This window comes from Salpingoeca rosetta, assembly GCF_000188695.1.
Source record: "Salpingoeca rosetta unplaced genomic scaffold supercont1.11, whole genome shotgun sequence".
Lineage (NCBI taxonomy): Eukaryota > Choanoflagellata > Craspedida > Salpingoecidae > Salpingoeca > Salpingoeca rosetta.
In genome coordinates, this window is record NW_004754923.1 from 870,560 (window position 1) to 892,645 (window position 22,086).

The following is a 22,086-nucleotide window of genomic DNA, read 5'->3' on the forward strand; positions in this document are numbered from 1 at the left end:
CCATGATTTTCGACGCAGCCGAAACCCTCAAGCAAGCGCACCCTCGCCATTCACCCCAGGCGTACAGGCACAGACCGCACCCAGACACCCAGCACCTTCCTCCGCAATACAGTCACACACACACACACACACACACACACACACACACACACACACACACACACACACACACACACACACACACACACACACAAACACATACACACGTACATGGAGGAGCGATTGAAGGAGCTGTTTGTGTGCTGTGCACAGCAAGATGGAAGAATCAGAAGAAGGGGAGGCGATAGTGGCAATGAGGATGGCGCTCCGGTGCTGGTGGCCATCGACAACATTTTGCACTACGTGCACCAGCAAGGGCTGGTGAAGCAAGCAGACCTGCCGCACTTTCGCAGCGTCCTGCAGCAGGCAGACCACGATGAGGATGGCGCAATCTCTCTGGACGAGTTCCAGCACGCCATCTACACAGCCCTCAGTGCCGCGTCTGGGTCCATGAGTGCCTCCGTTGCCAGCAACGACAACAGCACCGATGCAGTGCCACAACACGGAGACAACGCCACCGCTTCGACAGTCGAGACAGATGTCCCAAATAATCATAATGCCCAAACAACAGCAACAAAGGCCGCCTCCAACGATACAGCAACACCATCGGCTCTGCAGGCTTCGGTAACCAGGGGCCCACCAGCAACGAGGGTCGCTGCATCATCACAAAGCACCGGCACCCCCACAGCCGCTGTAACAACCACAACAAGCACACTGGCTTCACTGAATGACAGCAGGACGCGGCCATCTAGCCGAGAGGCGTTTGGCTCACCAGCTACCCGACGACAGCCATCTCCAGGTGCGCATGGTTGATGCGACTGTCAGTCTGTGTTGCTGTGCGTGTATATGTGAGCGTGTATGTGTGTGTGTGCAGAGTTCAATCACAGAGACACAGACACAAAACATCCACACACTAGAACACCCACCTCACACGCTCGCAGTCACACTCACACTCACACGTTCACACCCTCGCACACACTGACACTGACACTCACACTGACACTGACACTCACACTCACACTCACTCACACCCTCCCACACCTCGCACTCACACCCTCGCACTCACTCACACACTCCTACACACACACACACACAACATAACACACACACACACACACACTCACACTCTCGCACACACTCCTACACGCACGCACACCCTCGCACTCACACTCACAGAGCGGTTGAGCGCCAAAGTCATCTTTGATTTGTTGGATCCGGAAGGCAGAGGATATGTCAGCGTTGAGGAGCTGCAGACGCGCTGGGAGGAGTTGAGCGAAGACATCCCGTTGCCACCAATCCCAGAGAGCTTGGTGGAAGACGGGCAGCACGAGGATGTCACGGCCGAGGACCTGCTGGAAGCGTTCCAGAGCATGCACGCTGACTCCGATGGCGATGAGGAGGCTGACGACATCAGTGATAGCCGAGGCGATGTCAGTGAGATGATGACAGACGCGGGTGCTGCCATGGCCACGGCAGCGATGACCATGACCCTGGTCAATGGGGTCTCGGCGCCATCCCCGCTCTCCCGCCGTCAGGACGGACCTCCCGTCACATCCACCCCAGCCCACCATCTCACACGACCACACCTTCCACCCCACATGGCCCAAGCACAGCAGCAAGAACACAACCAACACCACCAACACCCCCACCATCTCCACGGCACAGCCAGTCCAGTTGGTCGCGTGTCTGCGCTTTTCTCGGGTGACGTGTCATTGCATCGTTCACTGCCATCAACACCCCACAGCGCCATGGCATCGCCGGCCACGGTGCGGCGCAAGACGCCCTCGCGCCAGCGCGCAGCGGTGCTGGTGGACACGGGGGTGCGCCTGCTCCGCAGCCAGGTTGAGGTGTTGAAACAGCAGCTTGTGGACAAGGATGAGGAGGTGCGACACCTGCAGCGGGAGGTCGACGCCGCTAAAGAGGCGCTGCACCACGCGTCCGACCTTGCCGACGTGCATATTGGTGAGACGGAGAATCAGCTCAACGCGACCGTGTCGCTAATGGAGGCCAAGCACCAGCGGCAGATTGAAGACCTCAAGGCACGCCACGCAGACGCAACGAGCGCGCTTCGGCTGCAGGTGGACAGGCTGAACGAGCAGAACGCAAAGCTCGCCGGGGAGCGGGAGGAGCACGTGCGCCAGATCAAGGAGCTGCACGTCGACAGGGCGAAGCTGCTGACAGATAATCAGCTGTTGCGGGAATCCATGCACGAGCAGCACAAGGCGAGCGCCGCAGCGGCCAGTGACCTCAACAAGCAGACGCAGCTTGTTAGTCAGCTGGTGGAGCTGCAAGACGCACATGCGCTCAAAGCGCAGCGCATCAACGAGCTCGAACTGGAAGCCGCGCAGCAGCAGGACGAAATTGCTTCCCTCAAGGTGACGCAGGCAGGGAGACACGTTGTTGTGTTGGTGTGGATGTGTGGATGTGTGCGTGTGCGTGTGCGTGTGCGTGTGCGTGTGCGTGTGCGTGTGCGTGTGTTGCGGGATTTGTTGGTTTCCCACATATCCTGACTCCAACCTCGTGTGCACATGCCCTCATTCCCTGTTTCTTTCTCTCATTCATGTCAATCACCACCATTCAACCACCATCAATACGATAGAGCGTGCTTGGGGAGGTGCGCGGACAGCTTGCAAAGTCTGTGCTGGCGCAGCACGAGCAACGGTGGGAGACGACGGAGACGCTCGCGGCGGAGTTGAGCCGCATGGACAATGAGGCTGAAGAGCAACTGCGCAACAAAGCGGAGGAGATGCAGCAGGCTGCACAGGCATCGGAGAAGCGCGTCTCTGTGCTCCTCAAGGAACTCGCGAGCGTGCGGGAAACCAAGACGGCGCTCGAGGTGAGCGCTACAGAAGGAAGGGGGTGAGAGCATCCAAAGGAGGTGGTGAAGGAGAAACAGGAGGAGGAGGAGGAGGCCACTGGCAACGACATGGTGGGTGCATTGTCCATGCGTATCTCCATGTGCTTGTTCTCCACCATTCCCATTCAAACGCGTGTGCACATGCGTGGTTCCTGCAGGAGCGTGCTGGGCGGATGCTGGCGCAACTGCGCAACCTGGTTGGCCAGCAGCGGTCGTACATCGACGAGCTGGAGACGGAGGTGGCGTCGAAGAAGCTGCGCATGGAGGTGCTGGCTCTCGAGCTCTCGCTGTCCAAGATTGGCGGCGGCAGCGGCAGCAGCGGCAACGGTATTAACAGCAATCAGAGGAGTGGTGATGGGGAGCAAGGGGACACATCCGGCAGAAGCGTTGGGATCGAAGCAAGTGCCCCAGCACATGGAGGCGACAGTGATGTTGTGGGTGATGGTGGCAGAGGAGTGCCTGACGCTGACGCTGGGGCGTATGAGGACTTGGAGAAGCTGTTGCAAATGGCGAGCGAGGTGGAGGGCGGCATTGCGGGAGAGGGGCGGACTGGCGATGACGGTGATGGCGACGATGAAGTGGTGGCGGCCATGTACGAGGCATTGGCAAGTCCACAGGCTGCGGCTGTCCGTGTGGACGCCAAGCACCTGGAAAAGTGGCTTAGGCGGCGACGCGAAAGCAGGCGCAGGGATAGGAGGCGCAGCTCAAGGAAGAGTGCAAGGACATCGGCGGCAGAGCTCGTGCCTGCAGGCAAGGTGGGCCGCGACGACAGCGCGGGCGTGTCATCATCACACACACCGCGTCGACGAGCAACCTGGGCAAGGGAAGGCGGCGGCAGCCAACACAGATTGGGCAGCCGAGATCCAGCAGTGACAACAGTTGCAGACAACGTACAAAGCAGTAGAACAGCGCGAGCAAGCGCAACAGCAGCGACATCATCAGCGTTTGCATTCGCGGGGCGCAAGATGTCTGCACCATCAGCAGTCGGTCGCCCTTTCGCTGGCTTGCACGAGTGGCTGCAGGTCAACACAGACACACACACGCGCCGTCGATCATCGATTCAGGCCCTCAAGCAAGCGTTGCAGGGGGCATCGTGACACAGTGCGAGGCAAAACTATTCATCGAGGTGGAGGGGCGAGGGGGAAGTGTGTGCGTGCGTAAGTGAGTGAGTGTGTGTGTGAGAGAGTGTGTGAATGAGTGAATAAGTGAGTGAGAGTGAGTGTGTGCATTGTGTGCGTGTGTGTATTGATTGAGGAAAGACGCAGAGGGTGCGCGCATGTGTATTGTATGAAGTCGATTGTGCATTTTAATGTGCATGGACATGAATGGTTGTGGAATACACACAAGAAGCAAGAAAAAAACAGCCAGAAGCAAGGATGTCATCTCATGTCATGTCACAAAGACACGATGAAAGACGCGTCAGCGACTGCCTTGAAGACGAGCAAGCGAGGGCACACAACTCCCACAACGACACACGTGACACACTTGTGCAGTGTCGTTGCATGGTTCAATGGAGGTGCGCCAAATACCACACGATTAGTACAGACGTTCAAGAGCAACAGCACACGAAAGCACGCGCCAACTGTTGCAGAGGATAATACGCAAGCGTGAGATGTGCACAGAACAAGTGCACTACGGAAATGAACAACGTAAATGCTTGCAAGAACGCATGCCAGAACAAATCCACAGGCACACACACAGATGCACACACACACACACACACACACAGATGCACACACACACACAAATCCACACACACACACACACAACTACCACTGGCCAACGCTGGCAAGAGGATCAACGGCCACAAAGTCCTCCTCCGTCAACACCGTCTTCTTCCCATCCGCATCACCAGCATTTTTCTTCTTGCCCTTCTTGCCCTTCTGCCCTTGCTTGTCCTTCCTGCCCTTCTTGTTCTTCTTCAGCAGCGCCTTGCCAGGCCTCACTGCAAGAATGCCAGACTTGACAGGGTTGTTCACCTGTACACACACACACACACACACACACACACACACACACACACACACATGTGCAAGCAGTTGCAAATGGGGGTGAAGTGAGTGGGAATGTTTGAAACAAAGGCGGCAGACAGAGAGGCCTGGGGTATTGCAGACAGGGACAAGAAGACGACAGTTGCAGCACCAAGATGCAGGCAGCGTGCCATTCTTAAACATACATTGAGTTCGATTGCCTTCTTGTCCAGCTCCTTTGATGCAGATTCACTTCTCTCCGTATCTGCAGCAGTTGCAGCGTCATCAGCAGCAGCACGCTTGTCGTCCTTCTCCTGGTCGCCTGCTTCGCCTCTCAGTGTCGCCCCGTCACTGCTGTGTTGCGCAGCACTGCTCTGCGTCTTCTTGTTGGCCGCTTTCTTGTCATCCGCCTTCATCTCTCCCTTTGTCCCAACTTCCCTTTGCTCTTCTCCTCTCCTTTTCTGCTGCTGTTGCACCTGTTTGCCTAGCTTTGCCCGCTTGGCCATGTGTCCATCACCACCATCCTTATCTTCATTGTCACGGCTGTCACCTCCTTTTCTCCTCGAGTCCTTGCCGCGCTGCTTGTGCTGTTGCTTCTCCTGATGATGCCTTCCACCAGCACCGCTGCTGTCGGTGCTGCTGTCTGCTGCCTTGTGCCGCTTCGCGTGCTGCTGCTTCTGTTCCTCCGCAGTGTCATCTCCACCAGCGCCACGTTGCCCGCCGCGCTGTTTCCTCGCACCACTCGCTTTTCCCTCTGTACCCTTCCGACCAACTGCATTCCTCACACCGTCACCACCATCACCATCACCATCGCCGCTGCCGTGCTGCTGGTGCTGCTTAATCTTCATTTTCTCTGCAAACCGCTTTCCGCGCGTCTTCTTCGGCACAAGTGGCTTCCCATCCAGCACTTGCAGCGACGGCACAAGCGCTCGGATCTATCATGTGTGGCGTGTCAGCGTTGGTGAGTGAGTGGGCGAGTGAGTGAGAACGTGAGACCGTGAGACCGTGAGAGAGAGAGAGAGAGAGAGTGAGTGAGAGAGACCGTGAGTGAGTATGCGTGTGTGTGTCAGTGAGTGAGGGTGTGTTTGAGGGTGTGTTTGTGAGTGAGGGAGTGAGTGCGTGGGTGAAACGTTGAAGTAGAGGCTGGCACGTGCCCCACCTTTGTTGCGTAATCGTCCAGCTCGCAGATGGGGTTGCCACGCAGATTGAGGTTCGTGAGGAACTTGAGGTGGCCCAACACAGCAATGTCACTGCACACACACACACACATGTGGATGAGCGCCACGGTGAAATTGAACATGGGGGTGAGCTGTGCTGGTGTAAATGCGGTAATGTACTGTGGCTTCCATGACATGTGTGTTTGCATGTGCGCGTGTGCGTGTTCACATGTGTCCGCATGTGTGTGTGTGTGTGATCGAACGCACTCAAAGGAGCGAATGAGGTTCTTGCCGACATCGAGGAGACAGAGGCTGAAAGTGGTGGTGATGGTGATGCAGGGTGTAAGGGGTAAGCGAAGCAGCCACGAGCGCGTACGCAAACAGATGGCAACCGAACAGTGCCGATACAAACGCCCTTCACACACACACACACACACACACACACACACACGCACGCACACATACTTCATATGCACACGTGAAGCCACAAAGCAACACCCAGGATCACTCACTGCAAGTTGAACATGAGCGCCTCTGGGAGGGCCGTGATTTTGTTGTTGTTGAGTCGCAGCTCCTTCAAACTCGTGCACGCCTGCACATTTGTCCACAACCCAAGACGTGGTGTGGTGTCGGTGTTGGTGGTGGTGATGAGACGATGGGCAGCAAACGGTGACGGAGAAAGTTGGCAGTGATTTGCTGAGCGGTTCTCAATGCGCAACCGACAAAACCACAAACACAGACAGACAGACAGACAGACAGACACACACACACACACACACACACACACAAACAAACACACACACACACAAACAGACACACAAACACAACACATAACCAAAGAAACAAATGTCGGCACACCTTCAGGTTGGGCACTTGACGCAGCATGTTGTGCGAGAGTGCAAGTTTGCGCAGCTCCTTGAGCGAATTGAACGTCTTGGCATCAATCTCCTCAATCAGGTTATGCGAGGCGACTACGATCGCGCGCGCGCGCGTGTGTGTGTGTGCGTGTGTGTGTGTGTAATGGGCGCATTGTCGCGCGTTGGTGAGACGCAAACTTGAGTGCGAGACGCACAGCAGCAATTCCCGCACGAGAAAGTGTGCGCTAACACAAGAGCATCACAGCACAATCTTCTCCCTTCTCTCTCGTTGCATACCGAGAGCGTCGAGATTAGCAAGGAGTCTGACACCATCGATGCTCTTGATCTGATTGTTGTTCACGACAAGCGCCTTCAAGCCTGCCACAAGCACAGTACACGCATGTGTGTGGTTGTGTTTGCGTGTAAGTGCGTTTGTGTGGGAGTGTATGCGTGTGTGTGAGTGAGTTGACATGGCATTACTCTGGCGTGCACGTGAAAGCTGACATGCTCCCACTCACACAGCTGGTGTGCGTGTGTGTGCGTGTGTGATCACATGTGCAAATGGAGCCGCACAAGGCACTGACTTCGAACGTCTGCGACGTGCTGGATGCTGGCGAGGTTGTTGTGGCTGGCCTTGAGTGCTGCAGCAAGCACATGTCATTCAGACACAACGTGAGCAGGGAGCACCCCAAGTTTGAACCGTGAGTGAGTGAGTGAGTGAGTGAGTGAGTGAGTGAGTGAGTGAGTGAGTGAGTGAGTGAGTGAGTGAGTGAGTGAGTGAGTGAGTGAGTGAGTGAGTGAGTGAGTGAGTGAGTGAGTGAGTGAGTGTAACTGTGAGTGAGTGCGTATTGGGTGGGGGTGAATGAAAGTAAGCATGCGTAGATGCCATGATACGCACTGATGAGGTTTGTCAGCTTTGTGAGGCCCTTGATAGCGCGGAGCGAGTTGTGTGAGACGTCCAACAGCGACAGCTGTTTCAAATCACCTGAAGGACAACACGGCAGCGCCACAACCGTGAACGTTTGTGCAAACAAAGTGCATGCGGTGCCAAGCGTGTGCGCCCGAACGTGGAATCATGGAATGTCATGTGCTTGTGCTGTGCTTGTGCATACCGAGCGGTGTGGTCTTTGTGAGGTTGTTGCGAGAGAGGTTGAAGCGTCGCAGCTCCACGCATGGACTAAGAATCACAAGACATGACATCACGTTGTATGTCGTGAGTTTAACAAAGGCGCAAGAAGAGAGATAGATATGCGCCTGTGAGCACGAACACACGCAGATACACACACACACACAGACGTACAGACATACAGCTACACAAGTACAGACACACAGACACACAGAGATACACAAGTGCACAGATACACAAATGGAGTTGCACATACACACACACGCACATGCACATGCAGTTACACACACACACACTGCACCTGATGTCATCTTCAAGGGCGGTGATGCCTTTGTTGGAGGCGTTGATGGAGGTGACTGTGCGCAAGTCTTGGTTGCACAAGTCCGACAGCAAGGCCAGTGTCAGCTTCATCGTGAATCACCCCCTTTTATGCGTCTGTTTTGAAAAGCAAAACAAAACAAAACAAAGCATAAGATGAGAAAGAGCCATGGCTGATACGGTGAGAGGGGTAAACGTTGCAAGTAAAGAAAAAGAGACGCATTGTTGTTGTTGTTGCTGTTGTTGTTGTTGTTGTTGCTGCTGCTGCTGTTGCTGTTGCTGTTCCATGCTGCTGTGTGTTCCCATCTCACACCACTCACACCCACACACACACACACACACGCACACACATGCACGCCAACCTTTGTCTTCTCTCTGCTTTGTTTTGTGTCCGGTGCACGTGTGTGTGTGAGTGTGTGAATTGTGTGGCAGGCTGACAGTGGTGAAAATTTATGGTATCTTTCACCAATCGTCACGAATGGCGCAACCGAACGAAGGACTCGTCGTTGCTTTCTTCGTTGCTCGTGCACACACACCGATTTCACACACACACAACAACAACAACAACACGACCAATCAACCAACCATCGACACCCTTGTCCTCGTGAGCCCACACCCCAACCTCACGACCTCACGAGCAGCCTGTGGGTGACGCGACTGTGTTCCCATGCCGTTGTGGCCGCTGCCACCCTTTGACATTCCTGCACCAGCTACTAGGACCAGGGTAGATAGTCAGGCAGTTGCAACCATCCAACATCCACCAACATCCACCAACAGCAAAACAACGATCGACAACGACAGCCACTGCCAAGCTGTTTTTCTGAGCTGTGTATCCGTCTCACTTCCCGTTCCCAGCCCAATCTCTCGATCGGCCACTGTGCCTCTCTGCCTCGGGCTGCACTACACTGCTTCTTGAGCAAGCCAAAGCACCGCCCACTGACCAACACACACACCCAACTGCTTTTCAGTGGCGGTCCGGTTTTCTTGCACACTCCTCTCTTTCCGCAACCAATCCACCAACCAAAACAACAGCAACCCAACTGCTGTTGCTGCCTCACCCAATTCGCAGCACAGCACAGTACAACAGCTTGCCAGCGACAATAACGGTGCGTGAAACGCACATCCCGCGCATGCACGGCCTAGTTTGAGTTGCGTTATTCTTGGTCATGTGAATGAGTGCCCTTCAGCACCTTCACACAACTCCACACACACACACACACAACATACAACACAACTCCACACACAACCAATGTGCCTCGCCCATATGCGTCGTGTGCAAATCGCAGTTTGCTGACACGTGTTGCTCACACACACACACACACGCACACACACATGAACACACACGCACACATACGTGCACGCGCCTTTGCATTGGTTGGTTGCTCACAGCCAAAGGGGGTTTGTTGCTGTCAAAGCAGACAAGTCTGGTTGTCGTCAGGTGGGCCGTGACCAAACCGTCCACAACTCACCGCCGCCGTTCCACCCGAGCTCAACGGTTCGTGCCCTCCCCCCCCCCTCTCTTCCCACTCGTTGCCCCCCCCCCCCTGTCGCCGTGTCTCTTCGCTTCGTTTCTGCGCGTGTGAATCGCATGCCATACCATCACCAAAGCACACCGACAATGCACACGGGTAGCTGTTCGTGCGCCATTCATGCTCGCTCGCTCGCTCGCACGCACGCACACATTCACGCACGCACCTACAAACCAAAACAAACGAGAAGCACACAAACACACACTCGCTCGCAACCACATCAAACCAATCAACCTAGCGTACGCTCTCGCTCACTTGTTGTGCTTTCTTGTTCGCCTTCATTGCCATCATCATCATCATCATCATCATCATCATTGTTGTGGTTGCTATTGTGTGGCTGCTTCCCACCCTCTGATCGATCACCATCGACTTTCCCTCGCCACCGTCAACCTCGGGCCCGCATTCACCCTTGCTCTTCTCCGCGCGTGTGTTGCTCGATTTGGCACACGTTGCTGCTGCCGCTGCTTCTGCTGCTGCTGCTGCTGTTGCTGCTCGTGCCATCCCGTGTTGCGCATCATCCCTTTCTCTCCTCTCGATTTCCTCCTCGCACGAACCGTCATTACCACCAACTCCATCTCCCGCTCCAACACTTGCCACGAACACCCTCTCCACACCCACGCACGAACCTAAACCTTCTCCCTTGACCGTGGCTCGCCTCCCTCTGCACTTCAATACCGTGCTCCTTTCTCGTCCGTCGGCTTTCCGTCTCGGGCGCGCCATTTCTTCACAACATCTCACCTCGCCATCGTCACTTACCATTGCGCACCTCTTCATCAAACACCATCAACGCGCACCCTACCCTGATCAACTGGCAACCGCCAACTCCCATCGGCGTCTTCTTCACTTCATCCCTGCCTGCCATACATCTCCTTCTGCGCCTCGCCGCGGACGTCTTGTCGTCCTGTGTGCGTGTGTACGCGCGTGTTACGTGTACACGTCTTCATCCCCTTTCCTCTTCACACACACACACACACACGCACACACACACCCAACGCGTGCGCGTGTGTGTTCGTGTGAACACCGACGATGGCGGATCTCCACCTCGAACCCGTTGTTGATGGCGGCTATCAGGAGGTCGAGCCGGCCACCATGGACCGCGACGATGCCGTGAAGCAGCAGCTCCTGCAGCTGGAGGCAGACTACCATGCTGGTGAGTTTACATTTGCCACTTTGTGTGCATGTGTATGTGCGTGTTGTGCGTTGTGTGTTGTGCGTTGTGTGTGTGTGTGTGTGTGTGTTGTGTGTTGTGCATGTGTGACTTCTTGCGCTTACACCGCTGTTGCGTTACATGCCGCCCATCCCGCTGTGTCACCTTTCCCCATCAACACTTCTCACCTTCACCCCTCACGCCTCCCCCACGCCAACCAACCAACCAACCAACCAACCAACCAACCAACCAACCAACCAACCAACCAACCAACCAACCAACCAACCAACCAACCAACCGAGCAGGCCGTATCACGAAGAAAGGCTACCAAGAGTACTACCACGAGATTATGCTGCAGCGCAACGGGCCAACAGCGTCCGTGCTGCCCGGCTCACCGGGATCGCCGGCGTCACACCGTCGCTCCTCCTCGTCACCGAGCGAAACGAGCTCCCATTCCCCCGTGAGCCGCGGGTCGTCGACGCCGAGATCGGGCGACCACCACCGCGTGGAGTCGCCCTCAAAGTATGGCCTCCTCGCACAGCTGCAGCAGCAGAAGCAGCACATGCAGCAGCGAAACGGCCACCAGCACCAGCAAGAACAGCAGCAACATCAAGAACAACAGCATGGGCATGTCGTGCGCCACCACACGATGACATCTGAGCTTGATAGCGACGGCGAAGGGAGTATGGACAGCTTCGACACTGCTGTAGGCAACAACGCCGCCGTGCTTGAACTCCCGCGCACAGACGGGTTTGACGTGACCGTTGTCGCCGAGGAAACAACCGAGCACGTGTGGGACGAGCGCAGCAGTGCCAGCCGCCGCGCTGTCTCACCACGCACCGGCGCCGAGGGCAAGTCGCAGCGGAGGCCCGTTGCAGAGGTTACCACCACCACCGCCACCACCGCCCACGGTAGCAGCCAGCAACACCACCACCACCATACCGCTGCTGCTGTTGATGATGACGACGACGATGATGACGGCCTGGACTACGATGAGTGCGAGAATGAAGGCGTGGAGCACTCACAGCGCGTGGATGTGTACGCGGCGTTCAGCAGCGTGCGTCCACCCACGTCCCCTCGCCGCCACACGGAATACGAGGAGGTCATGGTGGCACCCGGCGCTGGTCAACACCCCCACCACCACCAACAACAGCAGCATCAGCAGCATCAGCAGCATCAGCAGCAGGATGCGACGCTGTATTCGCAGCCCGGGGACGAAGATGATGCCATCCACGAGCAGTGGCAGCAGGTGGCACCCGTCGACTACAGCGACCACTTTGACTTCCCACTGCCGCCGCCGCCGCCACCACCGCCACTCCCGCGCCACGCAGACCGCTTCCAGGGCCGCGAGTACGAGACCGTGGACAGCCTCCCGCCGGAGATCTTCGGGCCGGACCCCGTCGGCGCACGTGCGCACGAGCAGAGCGAGGCCCGCCGCAGCAAGAAGAACAAGAAGGCGTCCAAGCAGCGCAAGAAGAAGAAGGACGAGCCCGTGTACGTGCCCTCTGCCCAGCAGCCGGGCCGTGAACACCAGAGCCTGTATGAACAGCCGGCAGCCGTGAGCAGCTCCTCGCCTGCACGCCGTGGCCGCAGCGAGCACAGCGCACTCCACGACCCCATGCGCCGGCTCAGCGGGCAGCACAAGACGCTGTCGTACAAGCCCGTGCACGGGCACGTGGAGCGGGTGCAGCGAATGCTGCAGGAGGAAGCGCAGAACAGGGGGCGCATCCCGCGTGAACGGTACGAGACGCTCTCGCGCCAGCCAGAGTCCGAGGCACACCGCTTCCTGACGCAACTGCGCAAGGCAAAGCGGACCGTGCTTCCGTTTAGCGAGCGCGCCCTGCAAGGCATGGAGACCCCCACCCCGGGCAACGTGGGCGTGTCCCCGCACGGCAATCGCCAGCCGTTTGCGTCTGGGTACAGCTTCCCCTTTGACAACTCCACAGACGGCGCGCCACAGAGCACCGATTCGATTGACCTGACGAGCGCAACCACGTTTGCAGAGTCGCTCACGCTGCGGTACAGCTACGTGCCCAACGCCAGCGCCCTGCAGGTGCACACGCGCGGGGGAAAGGCGTGCACGTCGTTCACGTGGAAGATGCTGCGCAAGCAGGCGCGAGCCGTATCGGAGGTGCTGCAGCAGGCCATGGCAGCCCGCCGCGGAGAGGCAAGCCTCATTGCCAACACGGACAGGGCGCACTCTGGCTCGCGACAGCACTACGCAGCGCTCATCTTCGACTCGAGCAATCCCACCAGCATCTCCAACTTTGCCGTTGCCTTCCACGGCGCCACCATGGGCGGCCTCATCCCCGTGCCGCTCGCCTTCCCCATGGCAGACGACCCGGCGAGCATGCACGTGCGCGTGCGCTCGCTCGGCTTCGTCATGAGCTCGTGTGCTGTCAGCATCGTCATCAGCGACACGACCATGCGCAAGGTGCTTGACGAGGCGTGTGGTGGCGCCCTCACCCGCGGCCCGCTGCCCAAGGGCTGGCCCGACGTGCCGTGGATGTTCGTCGACCGCCTCCCCCGCATGAAGAAGACGAGGCAGCGCGGTGTGCACGTCAGCAACAGGGACGACATTGCGTTTGCCATGCCGGACCTGGCCACGTACAACGACATCAAGACTGTGGCAATGACGCACGACAACGTGTTTGCGCAGACGGCCGCGTTCAAGGCCTCACTCAGCCTCTCCAACACGAACCAGGTGTCTGTGGTGGCAGACGTGACGACAGGGCCAGGCATGTGGGTGGCGCTCGCCACGGGTGTCACGTGCGGTTATGAGACAATTGTCATTCCGTCGTACACCATTGACAAGAAGCCAAAGCAGACCTGGGCGCACCTCTCCAAGTCTCCTCGCGCAGGTGCCCACAATGCTGCTTGCTTGCTTGTGTAGTTGTAGTTGTGTGTTTGTGGTTGTGCATTTGTATTTTGTGTGTTTGTGGTTGTGCATTTGTATTTTGTGTGCTTGTGGTTGTGTATTTGTATTTGTATTTGTATTTGTGTTGTATTGTGTACATGTGGTGTGTGTGTGTGTGTGTGTTCTATGGCGTGATGCGCCTACTAACCCGCCACACACACACACACACATTTTTTTGTCATCTTCGACTTGTGACAGACACACTAGTTGTGGTTGATGTGGACGGACTGAAGGCGCTGACGGGCACGCGCGAGGCGATTGATGCGTTTGCTGCACATATCCCGGACGTGGGTCGCTTTGTGATTATGCTGCAGAACGTTGTGCAGCGCGACGTGGTTAAGTGCGTCAAGGCGCTCGTTCACAAGGGGCTTCCCCAACAGGTGAGCTGCATGTGCATGTGTGTGACACCTTTTTGTTGTGTGTGTGCGAGTGTCTTGGTTTTGTTGTGCGTGATGTTTTTATTGTGCGAGTGTGTTGGTTGTGTGCATGTGTGTGTGCATGTGTGTGTATATGTGTGTGTGTGTGTGCTTGTTGTCGTACGTGATTGTGTGTGTGTGATTGGCTGAGCGTCATTTTGAGCTTGGCAGTTCTAGTTTCACCTGCAGGTCACTCACCAGTATTGTGCACGCCTTGAACGCTCTGCCATGAACGCAACCCGCCACCACACAGCGCGTGCTGGTGTCGATGTTCAGCGCCACAGGCAATTTCATCATGACGGGGCCGCTTGCACAATTCCGCACAGACGGCGAGCACGTGCGTCTGTCGTGTGTTCTCCCCGCCCCGGGCATGCAAGCCTCCATGAACATGGGCCTGGTCCTCGCAAGTCCCCTCGCAGGTGCGCTGGGCGTTGAGTGCGTGTGCGTGCAAGTTGTGTGGGCGTTGAGTGCATGTGCGTGCAAGTTGTGTGCATGTGGGTAGGCGTGTTTTGGTGTACAGACCACAAGTTGCCACCGTCTGCACAACATGTTTCACTCTCGTGCCCTTACGCTCGCCCACGCCTTTTCGCTCTGCACCGCTGCTGCCACAGGCGCATACGTTGGTGTCGTCCGCGTACACGCGGATGAGCCGTGCGTGGAGACTGAACAGGGCGAAATTGTCATCAGCAGCAAGACCGCTGCGTCCCAATTCGTCGGTGCGTGACAGCGTGTATGTGGTTGTATCCCCTGTTGCGTGCATGTGTGTTGTTGTTTGTTGTGCAATGTGTGAGTGTGCTGAGCGTTGACTTTGAGTATTGGCTTTCCATCCTCTCAATTCCGCTCTCACACCCACTTCCATCGCGCCCCCGTCCCCTCCAGGCCTTGAGATGCAATCTGCCAACACGTTTGCTGTCACTGTTCCCGGCGCTTCCGAGTCGATGAAGTTCACACGCACCGGTCTCCTCGGATGTGTCAACTTCAAGGCGGTGCGTCCACCTGTTGCTGCTGTTGAGGGGAGGGCACATGCATGTGTGGTTGTGAGTGAGTCCGTGAGTGTGTGTGTGTGTGTGTTAGATGCTTCCCTTGCCCTTACTTGTGTGTCCACGCGCGCAAACCATACCGAAGACCTCCTCACCCTACTCCTCATCGTCATCACCAACCATCACCACCCATTGCCCCTGTGCAGGATGGCAAACCTGAGGTTGTTGTGACGGGACTGCGCCGTGATCTGATGATGGTGGAGGGATTTGCCATTCTTCGATTCGGCATTGAGAACACCATCACCGATTGCCAAGAGGTGCGCGCAGCCGCCATTGCCACTGTCACTCCCCCCCCCCCCCACCACCACCACTGCTGCTGTTGCTGCTGCTGCCGCTGTTGTTTTTGCTGGTATGTGTTGCTGCTTCTCATGCATTCAGCTCAAGTCTCAAGTCCACGCATCATCCCCATGCCCTCTTTGCCCTTGATCCTGCCTCCATCATGTGCGTGGCACCAACAGAAGTACAAGCTGGAGCTTCCGATGAGCGGTCGCGATGCCGCCATCTTCGTCGATTCCGTCGCCGGCAGCAACCGCCTCGTCCTCATCCTCGAAACGGCGTTTGACGTGCTGGACGAGACAGACCCGAAGGACGTGCGTACACACACATTGCTGCGTGCTGCGTGCTGCGTGTTGTGCGTTGATAGTCATAATGCTGTTTTGATATCGCTTGTCTCTCTACTCTTCGCATCGCTGCTGCGATGGCACTTCAACTCACACCATGCGCTGTGTGTTGTACGTTGCAGGTTGATAAGACGCTGCAGCTGCTGGCAGGCCACATTGAGAAGCACAACCAGATTCGCCCCTTTGCCATGCTTTTGGTTGAGGACAATGTGCTTCCACGCAACATCAACGGTGTGGGGCTTGCTTTGTGTGTGTGTGTGTGTGTGTGTGTGTGTGTGTGTGTGCGTGCGTGCGTGCGTGCGTGTGTGTACATGCGTGAAGTGTATATGTTGGGCCTTGTGGCTTGCTTGCTTGTGTGTGTATGTGTGTGTGCTCTTCATGGGCTCTCCCCCTCTCTGTGGAGCACTCTCCAATGTCACATCGCTCACCGATGACAACACGTCATTCATTGCATTGCATCAGGTCGCGTGGACTCCGAGCTGTGTGCGGAGTTGTACACCTCTGGCCGCATTGACGCCTTGCACGTGTGCGTGGACTCCATTTCCTGTATTCCAGACATTGTGGAGCAAACTTCCGCAGAGTCTCTCGACCGCCACGGATCGGGTGCGTGCATGAATGTGCACGTGTGCGCGTACATGCAGTGTGTGTGGGTGTGCGTGTGTGCGTGTGTGTGTGTGCGTGTGTGTGCGTGTGTGCTTGGTGGTGCTGTGCCTTCCTTGTGGGCATCAGTACGCTCGATCACCGCGCTCACACTTCGTCTTCACATGTGTTTGTGCGCGCGTATTCAATGCAGTCGGCATCATTCCTGCACTTGAAACGGCGCCATCACAGCTGTCGCAACTGTCTGGACCGGAAATCCACCTCGAGAGGGTGCGTGTGTTCATGAGCGTGTGCATATGAGCGTGAACGTGTACATGTGTATGTGCGTTCATTTGTGCGTTCTTTCTGTCCTCGCGCACGATTCAATCGTACTCACAATCACCACGCTTGCCACCAACAGAAACTTGCCAGCGCCAACACGATCCTGAGTCTGCTCGTGAAGAAACTGCGTCGCTCCCCGGACACGCCCATCTTCACCTTTGTGGACGAAAAGGTGCGCGTGCGCTTGATGTGTGTGTTTGTGTATGTATGTGTGTGTGTGTGTGTGCTTGTGTTTGTATGTGTGTGTGTGTGGTACGCCTTATTCGGTGACACACCCTCTGACGCACGTCTTATTTTGTCCATCCTGTCCATGGTACTTACGTTCGTGTGCGTGCGTGCGTGTGCTTGTGCATACATGCAGGCAAAGCGACTTGCAGTGACGCCGAAGATGTTGATGACACGCGCGCGTCAGATTGCGCAATCGCTTCACAACGCGGACGTGAAAGTGCACGACGTTGTCCTTGTCATTGTCCCGCCATCCCCAGACCTGGTGCGCTCACATGTGTTTGTGTGTGCGTGTGTGTGTTTGTGTGTGCGTGTGCGCGTGTGCGTGTGTGCAATCGCCCAGTGCACCTGCTGTGAACCATCCACGTCATCTCCTCCTCCCTCCTGCTGCTCCTGCTCCTGCTCCTGCTCCTCCTCCTCCTCCTCTTGCTTTACCAACCACTTTTTGATTGCAGGTTGCATCCTTCTACGCGTGTCTGCTGCTTGGCGCTCTCCCCATCCTGCTGCCGACAGCGACGACGCGCGATGATGTGCACACCATGAGTAAGTGAATGGAATGGACATGGGTGCTGTGACACGCTGTATTGTCGAGCACATGATGTGCAACTGTGCGCATGATGTGCAGTCCCGCGTGCGAACGTTCGACCGTTTTGGCTCAGGCACCCTCCATGCTCGCGCCTCCTCATCCCCAATCACCTTTACCCTGTGGCAAATAATCCTGCGTTGTGCGCAGTGCCTGTGTGGGAGAGTGTTGCGCAGGCGATGCACGCAGGTGTGATGCTGACCACTCAGAAGCATCACCAGCGCGTTAAGCTCGCGGCAAAGGCCGAACTTCGCGGACGTGCGTGTGCTCATGATGCGATCAAGTGCTGTTCGTGTGGTGGTGTGCTGTTCGTGTGATGTCATATGTCGTCATCCTGGGCTTGCTTACCATGCCATTTCTAGTGTTTCTTGGTTGCCCCTTTGCATGTGCTGGCATCTCACCCCTCCTCAATCCTGTCGCATTCGTACATACGTGTGTGCGTGTGTGCGTACATGTGTGCAGTTGAAGTCCAGACAGTGTTTGCTGATGCGAAGCAAGGGCGCGAGTACACGAACATGCACACACCCGATGACCGCCGCAGCGCCGCCTTTGTCGAGTACACTGTCAGCAGCTCCGGCCTCCTCACGGGCGTCGAGGTCTCACACCTCAACATGCTCGCCCTCGGCCAGGCCTTCAAGGTCCGTTTGTTCGTGTGTGTGTGGTTGTAAGTGTGTGTGTGTGTGTGTGTGTGTGTGTGTGTGTGTGTGTGTGTGTGTGTGTGTGTAAGTGTTGTGTGTGTTGTGTGTGCTGCGTTGTGTTTAGATTGTGGGCAGTTTTGGGTTGACGGCATGCCTCACTTTGCCCGGTGTCGCACGGGGTTTGATGCATGCTGGTCCATGTGTTTTGCAGAATCAGCTGTCACTGGATGACACGCACACGATTCTTGTGCAAGCGGATCCGACGTCCGGCCTCGGTCTTGCGTCATGGATGTACCTGCACCTCAGTACGTTGTTGCGCACTGTATTTGTTGTGTGTGTGTGTGTGTGTATGGCACTCGTTCCTTGATCGCATTTGCACACTGCGTTCACGTGGGCTTTTTTTTTTTTTTTGGTATTCATGTGCGCGGACGTTGTTCTTTCGCCACTCTGCTCACCGATACGTCTCCGACACACATCCGTGCACACATGCGCATGCGTGTGCAGTTGTTGACCAGCCCTTTCTCCTCGTCTCCGAAGGACGACAGGTCAACCCGCTCCTCTGGCTCCACCTCGTCGCAAAACTCGACGGTGTGTGCGTGTGTGTGTGTGTGTGTGTGTGTGTGTGTGTGTGTGTGTGTGTGTGTGTGTGTGTGTGTGTGTGTGTGTGTGTGCATGAATGTCTCTTTTTGTCTCCCCGAATATTTTGCGTGTGCGTTGCCTCACCGTGACATGCCTGCTTGCTTCTTGCTTTTTGCATCCTCCTGTGTTGGGTTTCAGTTGAGGTGGCCATCTGTACGCACAAGGCGCTCTTTGCGAGTGTTCAGCAGTTCCTCCGCTGTCCGCCACAGCTTGACAAGGGTGAGCCAATTGCGGCCTGTGTGTGTGTATGTATGTATGTGTGTGTGTGCGCGCGCGCGTGTGCATGTGAGTGTGTGTGTGCGCTTGTGTCGTGTCCACATCAGTGTCCACGTATCGTCCACACCACCGCCGCATGCATTCCACACCCCATCCCTTCACACCGCTCACCGCCGCCACACGTAACTCCAATCGCCATCACCACCACCATCAGGGCTGTCGTGCCTGTCGCGGTGCATCGTTCTCTGCCGTGACCGCCCCTGGTCCTCGCTCATCTCCTACTTTGAGACGGCATTCAAGGTGCGGGCGTGATGATGGCGGTGATTGATGCCGTGTGGAAGAGAGGAATGCATTGTGTGAGCGTGTGTGATTGCATGTGAGTCGCGTTTGCGTACGTCTTTATGAGCGAGGGAGCGATACATGTTAGAGGAAGGCAAATGTATTGGTTTCGATGGGAATGCACGAGGGATCTCGCTCCCTCGCTCGCTCTCGCACTCTCCTATCATCACTATCACCATCACCATTATTTGCTGCTCCCCATCCTGTCCCTTCTCATCACCACCGCCGCCGTCGCCACCACCACCATCCAGCTGATGAAGCTGCGGCGCCACGCGTTGTGCCCCGTGCTGGAAACGCGTCCAAACGCGTTTGTGAGCATGGTTCCTCCAGACGCCGATCGGCAACAGGCGTTTGTTGATCTCCTCAAACTCTCGCGCGACCGCATCCAGGTTCGTGTGGCCTTTGGTGTTGTGTTTGTCTGCTGTGTTGTGTTTGTAATCTGCGGTCGTGTGTTGATGGGTTGTCGTTGAGACGAATGTGTGTGTTTGTGTATGTGTGTGTTCGTTCACCCTGCTTTGACCCTGACCTGTGCTCTTGCCTCCGTTTGCGCCTGCAGCTGCTTGAGCGTGGCTCCACCTCGGAGGCGTGTGTATGGGCACTCGGCGAGCCCGTCCCAGGAACAAAGGTCTGGCGTGTGTATGTGTGTGTGTGTGTGTGTGTGTTTGTATGCATCTGTGCATGTGTGTGCTTGTATGCATCTGTGCATGTGTGTGTGTGTGTGTTTGTGTGTGCACTTGTCTCCTCCCCTCCTTTCATTGCCTCACGGTGTCACTGGTGCGTGGTGTGTAACAGATTGCCGTCTTGACGCCGGACAAGAACGCGCTCTGCGGCGCGCAGCAGATTGGCGAGATTTGCGTCTCCAGCGCACACAACGTCAAGCGTTACACGGGCATCGGTGAGGCGCCAATGCTCTGTGTGTGCGTATGTGTGAATGGGTGTATGTGGTTTGTGTGTGTGTGTGTATGTGGTGCGCATGTGTGAATGTGCTATGTGTGTGTATGTGGTGCGCATGTGTGTATGCGGTTTGTGTGTGTGTGTGTGTGTGTGTGTGTGTGTGTGTGTGTGTGTGTGTGTGTGTTGTCGTGTCCTTGGTATCGCATGCACTCACCACCACAACACCCACAACTGCCACAACGACGACCACGACGACCACCACCACCTCAGCCCAAGCGTCTGTGCGGAGCGTGAACCGGCGGCTGCTTGGTGCGCACCTCCCCGGGCGACAGGAGGCGTATGCGCGCACAGGCCTGTACGGGTTCCTGCACGACGGACAGGTGTTTGTGGTCGGCAACAGGGAGGATGACGTCACCCAGCTTGGCCTCAGGTAACGCCGGCAGTGCTGGCGGTGGCGGTGATGGTGACAATGATTGTCAACAGTGGAGGTGCCACTGTTCCTGGAAGGCTGTTTGAGGTGATTTGCCAGTGACAAGTGGCTTTGCCGGCTTCTCCTTCGACTCCTTCGACTTTCTTGCTCACCAACCCCCCCCCCCCAACACACACACACACACACATTACTGCTGGCACGTTCTTGGGTTGCTTGCAGGCACCATCCCGTGGACATTGAGGACACGATTGAGCGCGCGTTTACGTTCATTGAGATTGGCGGGTGCGCGGTGTTTGGCATGGGCGACTATGTGATTGTCGCTGTTGAGGCAGAGGAGCTGCAGCAGCCCGTGCTCACCGCCGCCCCACGCATCATCTCCCTCTGCATGAACAAGCACAGGGTGAGTTTTTTTTTTTTTTTGTTTTTTTTTCCAAGTGGTCGTCACGGTACTCGGCCTGGGGTGGTTGGGAGAGGAAGGGAGGGAGGAGGGGAGGAGGCTGGTGTTGATGCCTGCACTTTGCGAGTGTGGCGTTGCGCTTGCTGTGTGACCGCTGTGTTTCGTGGTGTTGCCCTCCCAATCAACCACGCCCTCCCTGCACTGCCTCACCTTCCTTCCACACACGTGTCTCTGCTTTCCCGCCAACTCCCCCCCCCAACTTTTTTTCCCCGCTTGCTTCCATCTCACATGCGTCCATCCACAACCAACCACCAATGATGCACCCGCACCAGGTTGTGGTGAATGCGGTGATGTTTCTGCAGCGTGACTCCATCCCCATGGACTCTGGCGGCATGAAGCAACGGCAGCTGCTCAAGCACCTCATCACCAGCGGCCAGCTCAAGCCCGCGCACGCCATCCTCAACCACACCATGGCTTGATGATGCGCACACGTGCATGCGCACGTTATCTGTGCTTTCTAGTGTGGGTGTGCGCGCGTGCGTGTGTGTGTGTGTGCATGCGTGTGTGTGTGCATGCGTGTGTGTGTGCATGCGAAAGTGTGTACATGACGTTGCTTCTTACATGGAATAGCTTTTTGGGCGTTATGTGTTGTTGAATCACAGCATCCCGCATCATCGTCCCCAACAGTCCCGTGTGTTTTGTGTGCTTCCAGCGTCGTGTTATGTTGTTACTTTGAGCTGTTCGTTCCTGATCGCTGTTTTCTTTATCTGCTCCTACACTGAAGCGTAATCGTGTGTGAAAGCCGACCCTT

At 56.4% G+C, this 22,086-nt stretch overlaps 3 protein-coding genes across 3 annotated transcripts; 2 read left to right on the forward strand and 1 right to left on the reverse strand.

The window, feature by feature from the left end:
- The first annotated feature begins 175 nt into the window (after positions 1-175).
- Positions 176-4,263, forward strand: PTSG_04893 (uncharacterized protein). Its single transcript, XM_004994154.1, has 4 exons — positions 176-838; positions 1,216-2,414; positions 2,639-2,875; positions 3,055-4,263. Exons 1-4 carry the CDS (start codon positions 211-213, stop codon positions 3,991-3,993), a joined length of 3,003 nt encoding a protein of 1,000 aa, XP_004994211.1. The 5' UTR covers positions 176-210; the 3' UTR covers positions 3,994-4,263.
- On the reverse strand, positions 4,137-8,764 carry PTSG_04894 (uncharacterized protein). The gene is made up of 12 exons (XM_004994155.1): positions 8,687-8,764; positions 8,308-8,441; positions 7,993-8,057; positions 7,779-7,865; positions 7,465-7,521; positions 7,178-7,258; positions 6,882-6,994; positions 6,536-6,615; positions 6,291-6,335; positions 6,026-6,116; positions 5,073-5,801; positions 4,137-4,875 (listed from the first exon to the last, which is right to left on the reverse strand). The coding sequence occupies exons 2-12, from the start codon at positions 8,415-8,417 to the stop codon at positions 4,666-4,668; spliced, it is 1,668 nt and encodes a 555-aa protein (XP_004994212.1). The 5' UTR covers positions 8,418-8,441; positions 8,687-8,764; the 3' UTR covers positions 4,137-4,665.
- A 33-nt stretch (positions 8,765-8,797) lies between these two features.
- Positions 8,798-21,843, forward strand: PTSG_12223 (uncharacterized protein). The gene is made up of 28 exons (XM_004994156.1): positions 8,798-9,430; positions 9,714-9,819; positions 10,925-11,003; positions 11,306-13,861; positions 14,116-14,297; positions 14,587-14,752; positions 14,945-15,049; positions 15,213-15,319; positions 15,520-15,630; positions 15,832-15,963; positions 16,116-16,224; positions 16,456-16,596; positions 16,787-16,863; positions 16,994-17,086; positions 17,276-17,404; positions 17,595-17,682; positions 17,873-17,980; positions 18,185-18,360; positions 18,572-18,665; positions 18,865-18,948; positions 19,138-19,218; positions 19,430-19,515; positions 19,806-19,943; positions 20,111-20,179; positions 20,347-20,449; positions 20,719-20,878; positions 21,098-21,278; positions 21,608-21,843. The coding sequence occupies exons 3-28, from the start codon at positions 10,943-10,945 to the stop codon at positions 21,752-21,754; spliced, it is 5,484 nt and encodes a 1,827-aa protein (XP_004994213.1). The 5' UTR covers positions 8,798-9,430; positions 9,714-9,819; positions 10,925-10,942; the 3' UTR covers positions 21,755-21,843.
- Positions 21,844-22,086: the final 243 nt, after the last annotated feature.

What these genes read in the sequence shown, in the direction of transcription:
- PTSG_04893 (XM_004994154.1), top strand. Translation starts at nt 211, where the DNA reads ATGGAGGAGCGATTGAAGGAGCTGTTTGTGTGCTGTGCACAGCAAGAT. An exon ending in CCGACGACAGCCATCTCCAG is followed by an intron (nt 839 to 1,215) that starts GTGCGCATGGTT and finishes TCACACTCACAG; the next exon opens with AGCGGTTGAGCGCCAAAGTC. An exon ending in AAACCAAGACGGCGCTCGAG is followed by an intron (nt 2,876 to 3,054) that starts GTGAGCGCTACA and finishes TGGTTCCTGCAG; the next exon opens with GAGCGTGCTGGGCGGATGCT.
- PTSG_04894 (XM_004994155.1), bottom strand. Translation starts at nt 8,417, where the DNA reads ATGAAGCTGACACTGGCCTTGCTGTCGGACTTGTGCAACCAAGACTTG. An exon ending in GCACGTCGCAGACGTTCGAA is followed by an intron (nt 7,259 to 7,464) that starts GTCAGTGCCTTG and finishes TGCTTGTGGCAG; the next exon opens with GCTTGAAGGCGCTTGTCGTG. An exon ending in GCGCTCATGTTCAACTTGCA is followed by an intron (nt 6,336 to 6,535) that starts GTGAGTGATCCT and finishes CACCACTTTCAG; the next exon opens with CCTCTGTCTCCTCGATGTCG.
- PTSG_12223 (XM_004994156.1), top strand. Translation starts at nt 10,943, where the DNA reads ATGGACCGCGACGATGCCGTGAAGCAGCAGCTCCTGCAGCTGGAGGCA. An exon ending in TCCCGCCATCCCCAGACCTG is followed by an intron (nt 17,405 to 17,594) that starts GTGCGCTCACAT and finishes TTTTGATTGCAG; the next exon opens with GTTGCATCCTTCTACGCGTG. An exon ending in CAAGCGTTACACGGGCATCG is followed by an intron (nt 20,450 to 20,718) that starts GTGAGGCGCCAA and finishes CCACCACCTCAG; the next exon opens with CCCAAGCGTCTGTGCGGAGC.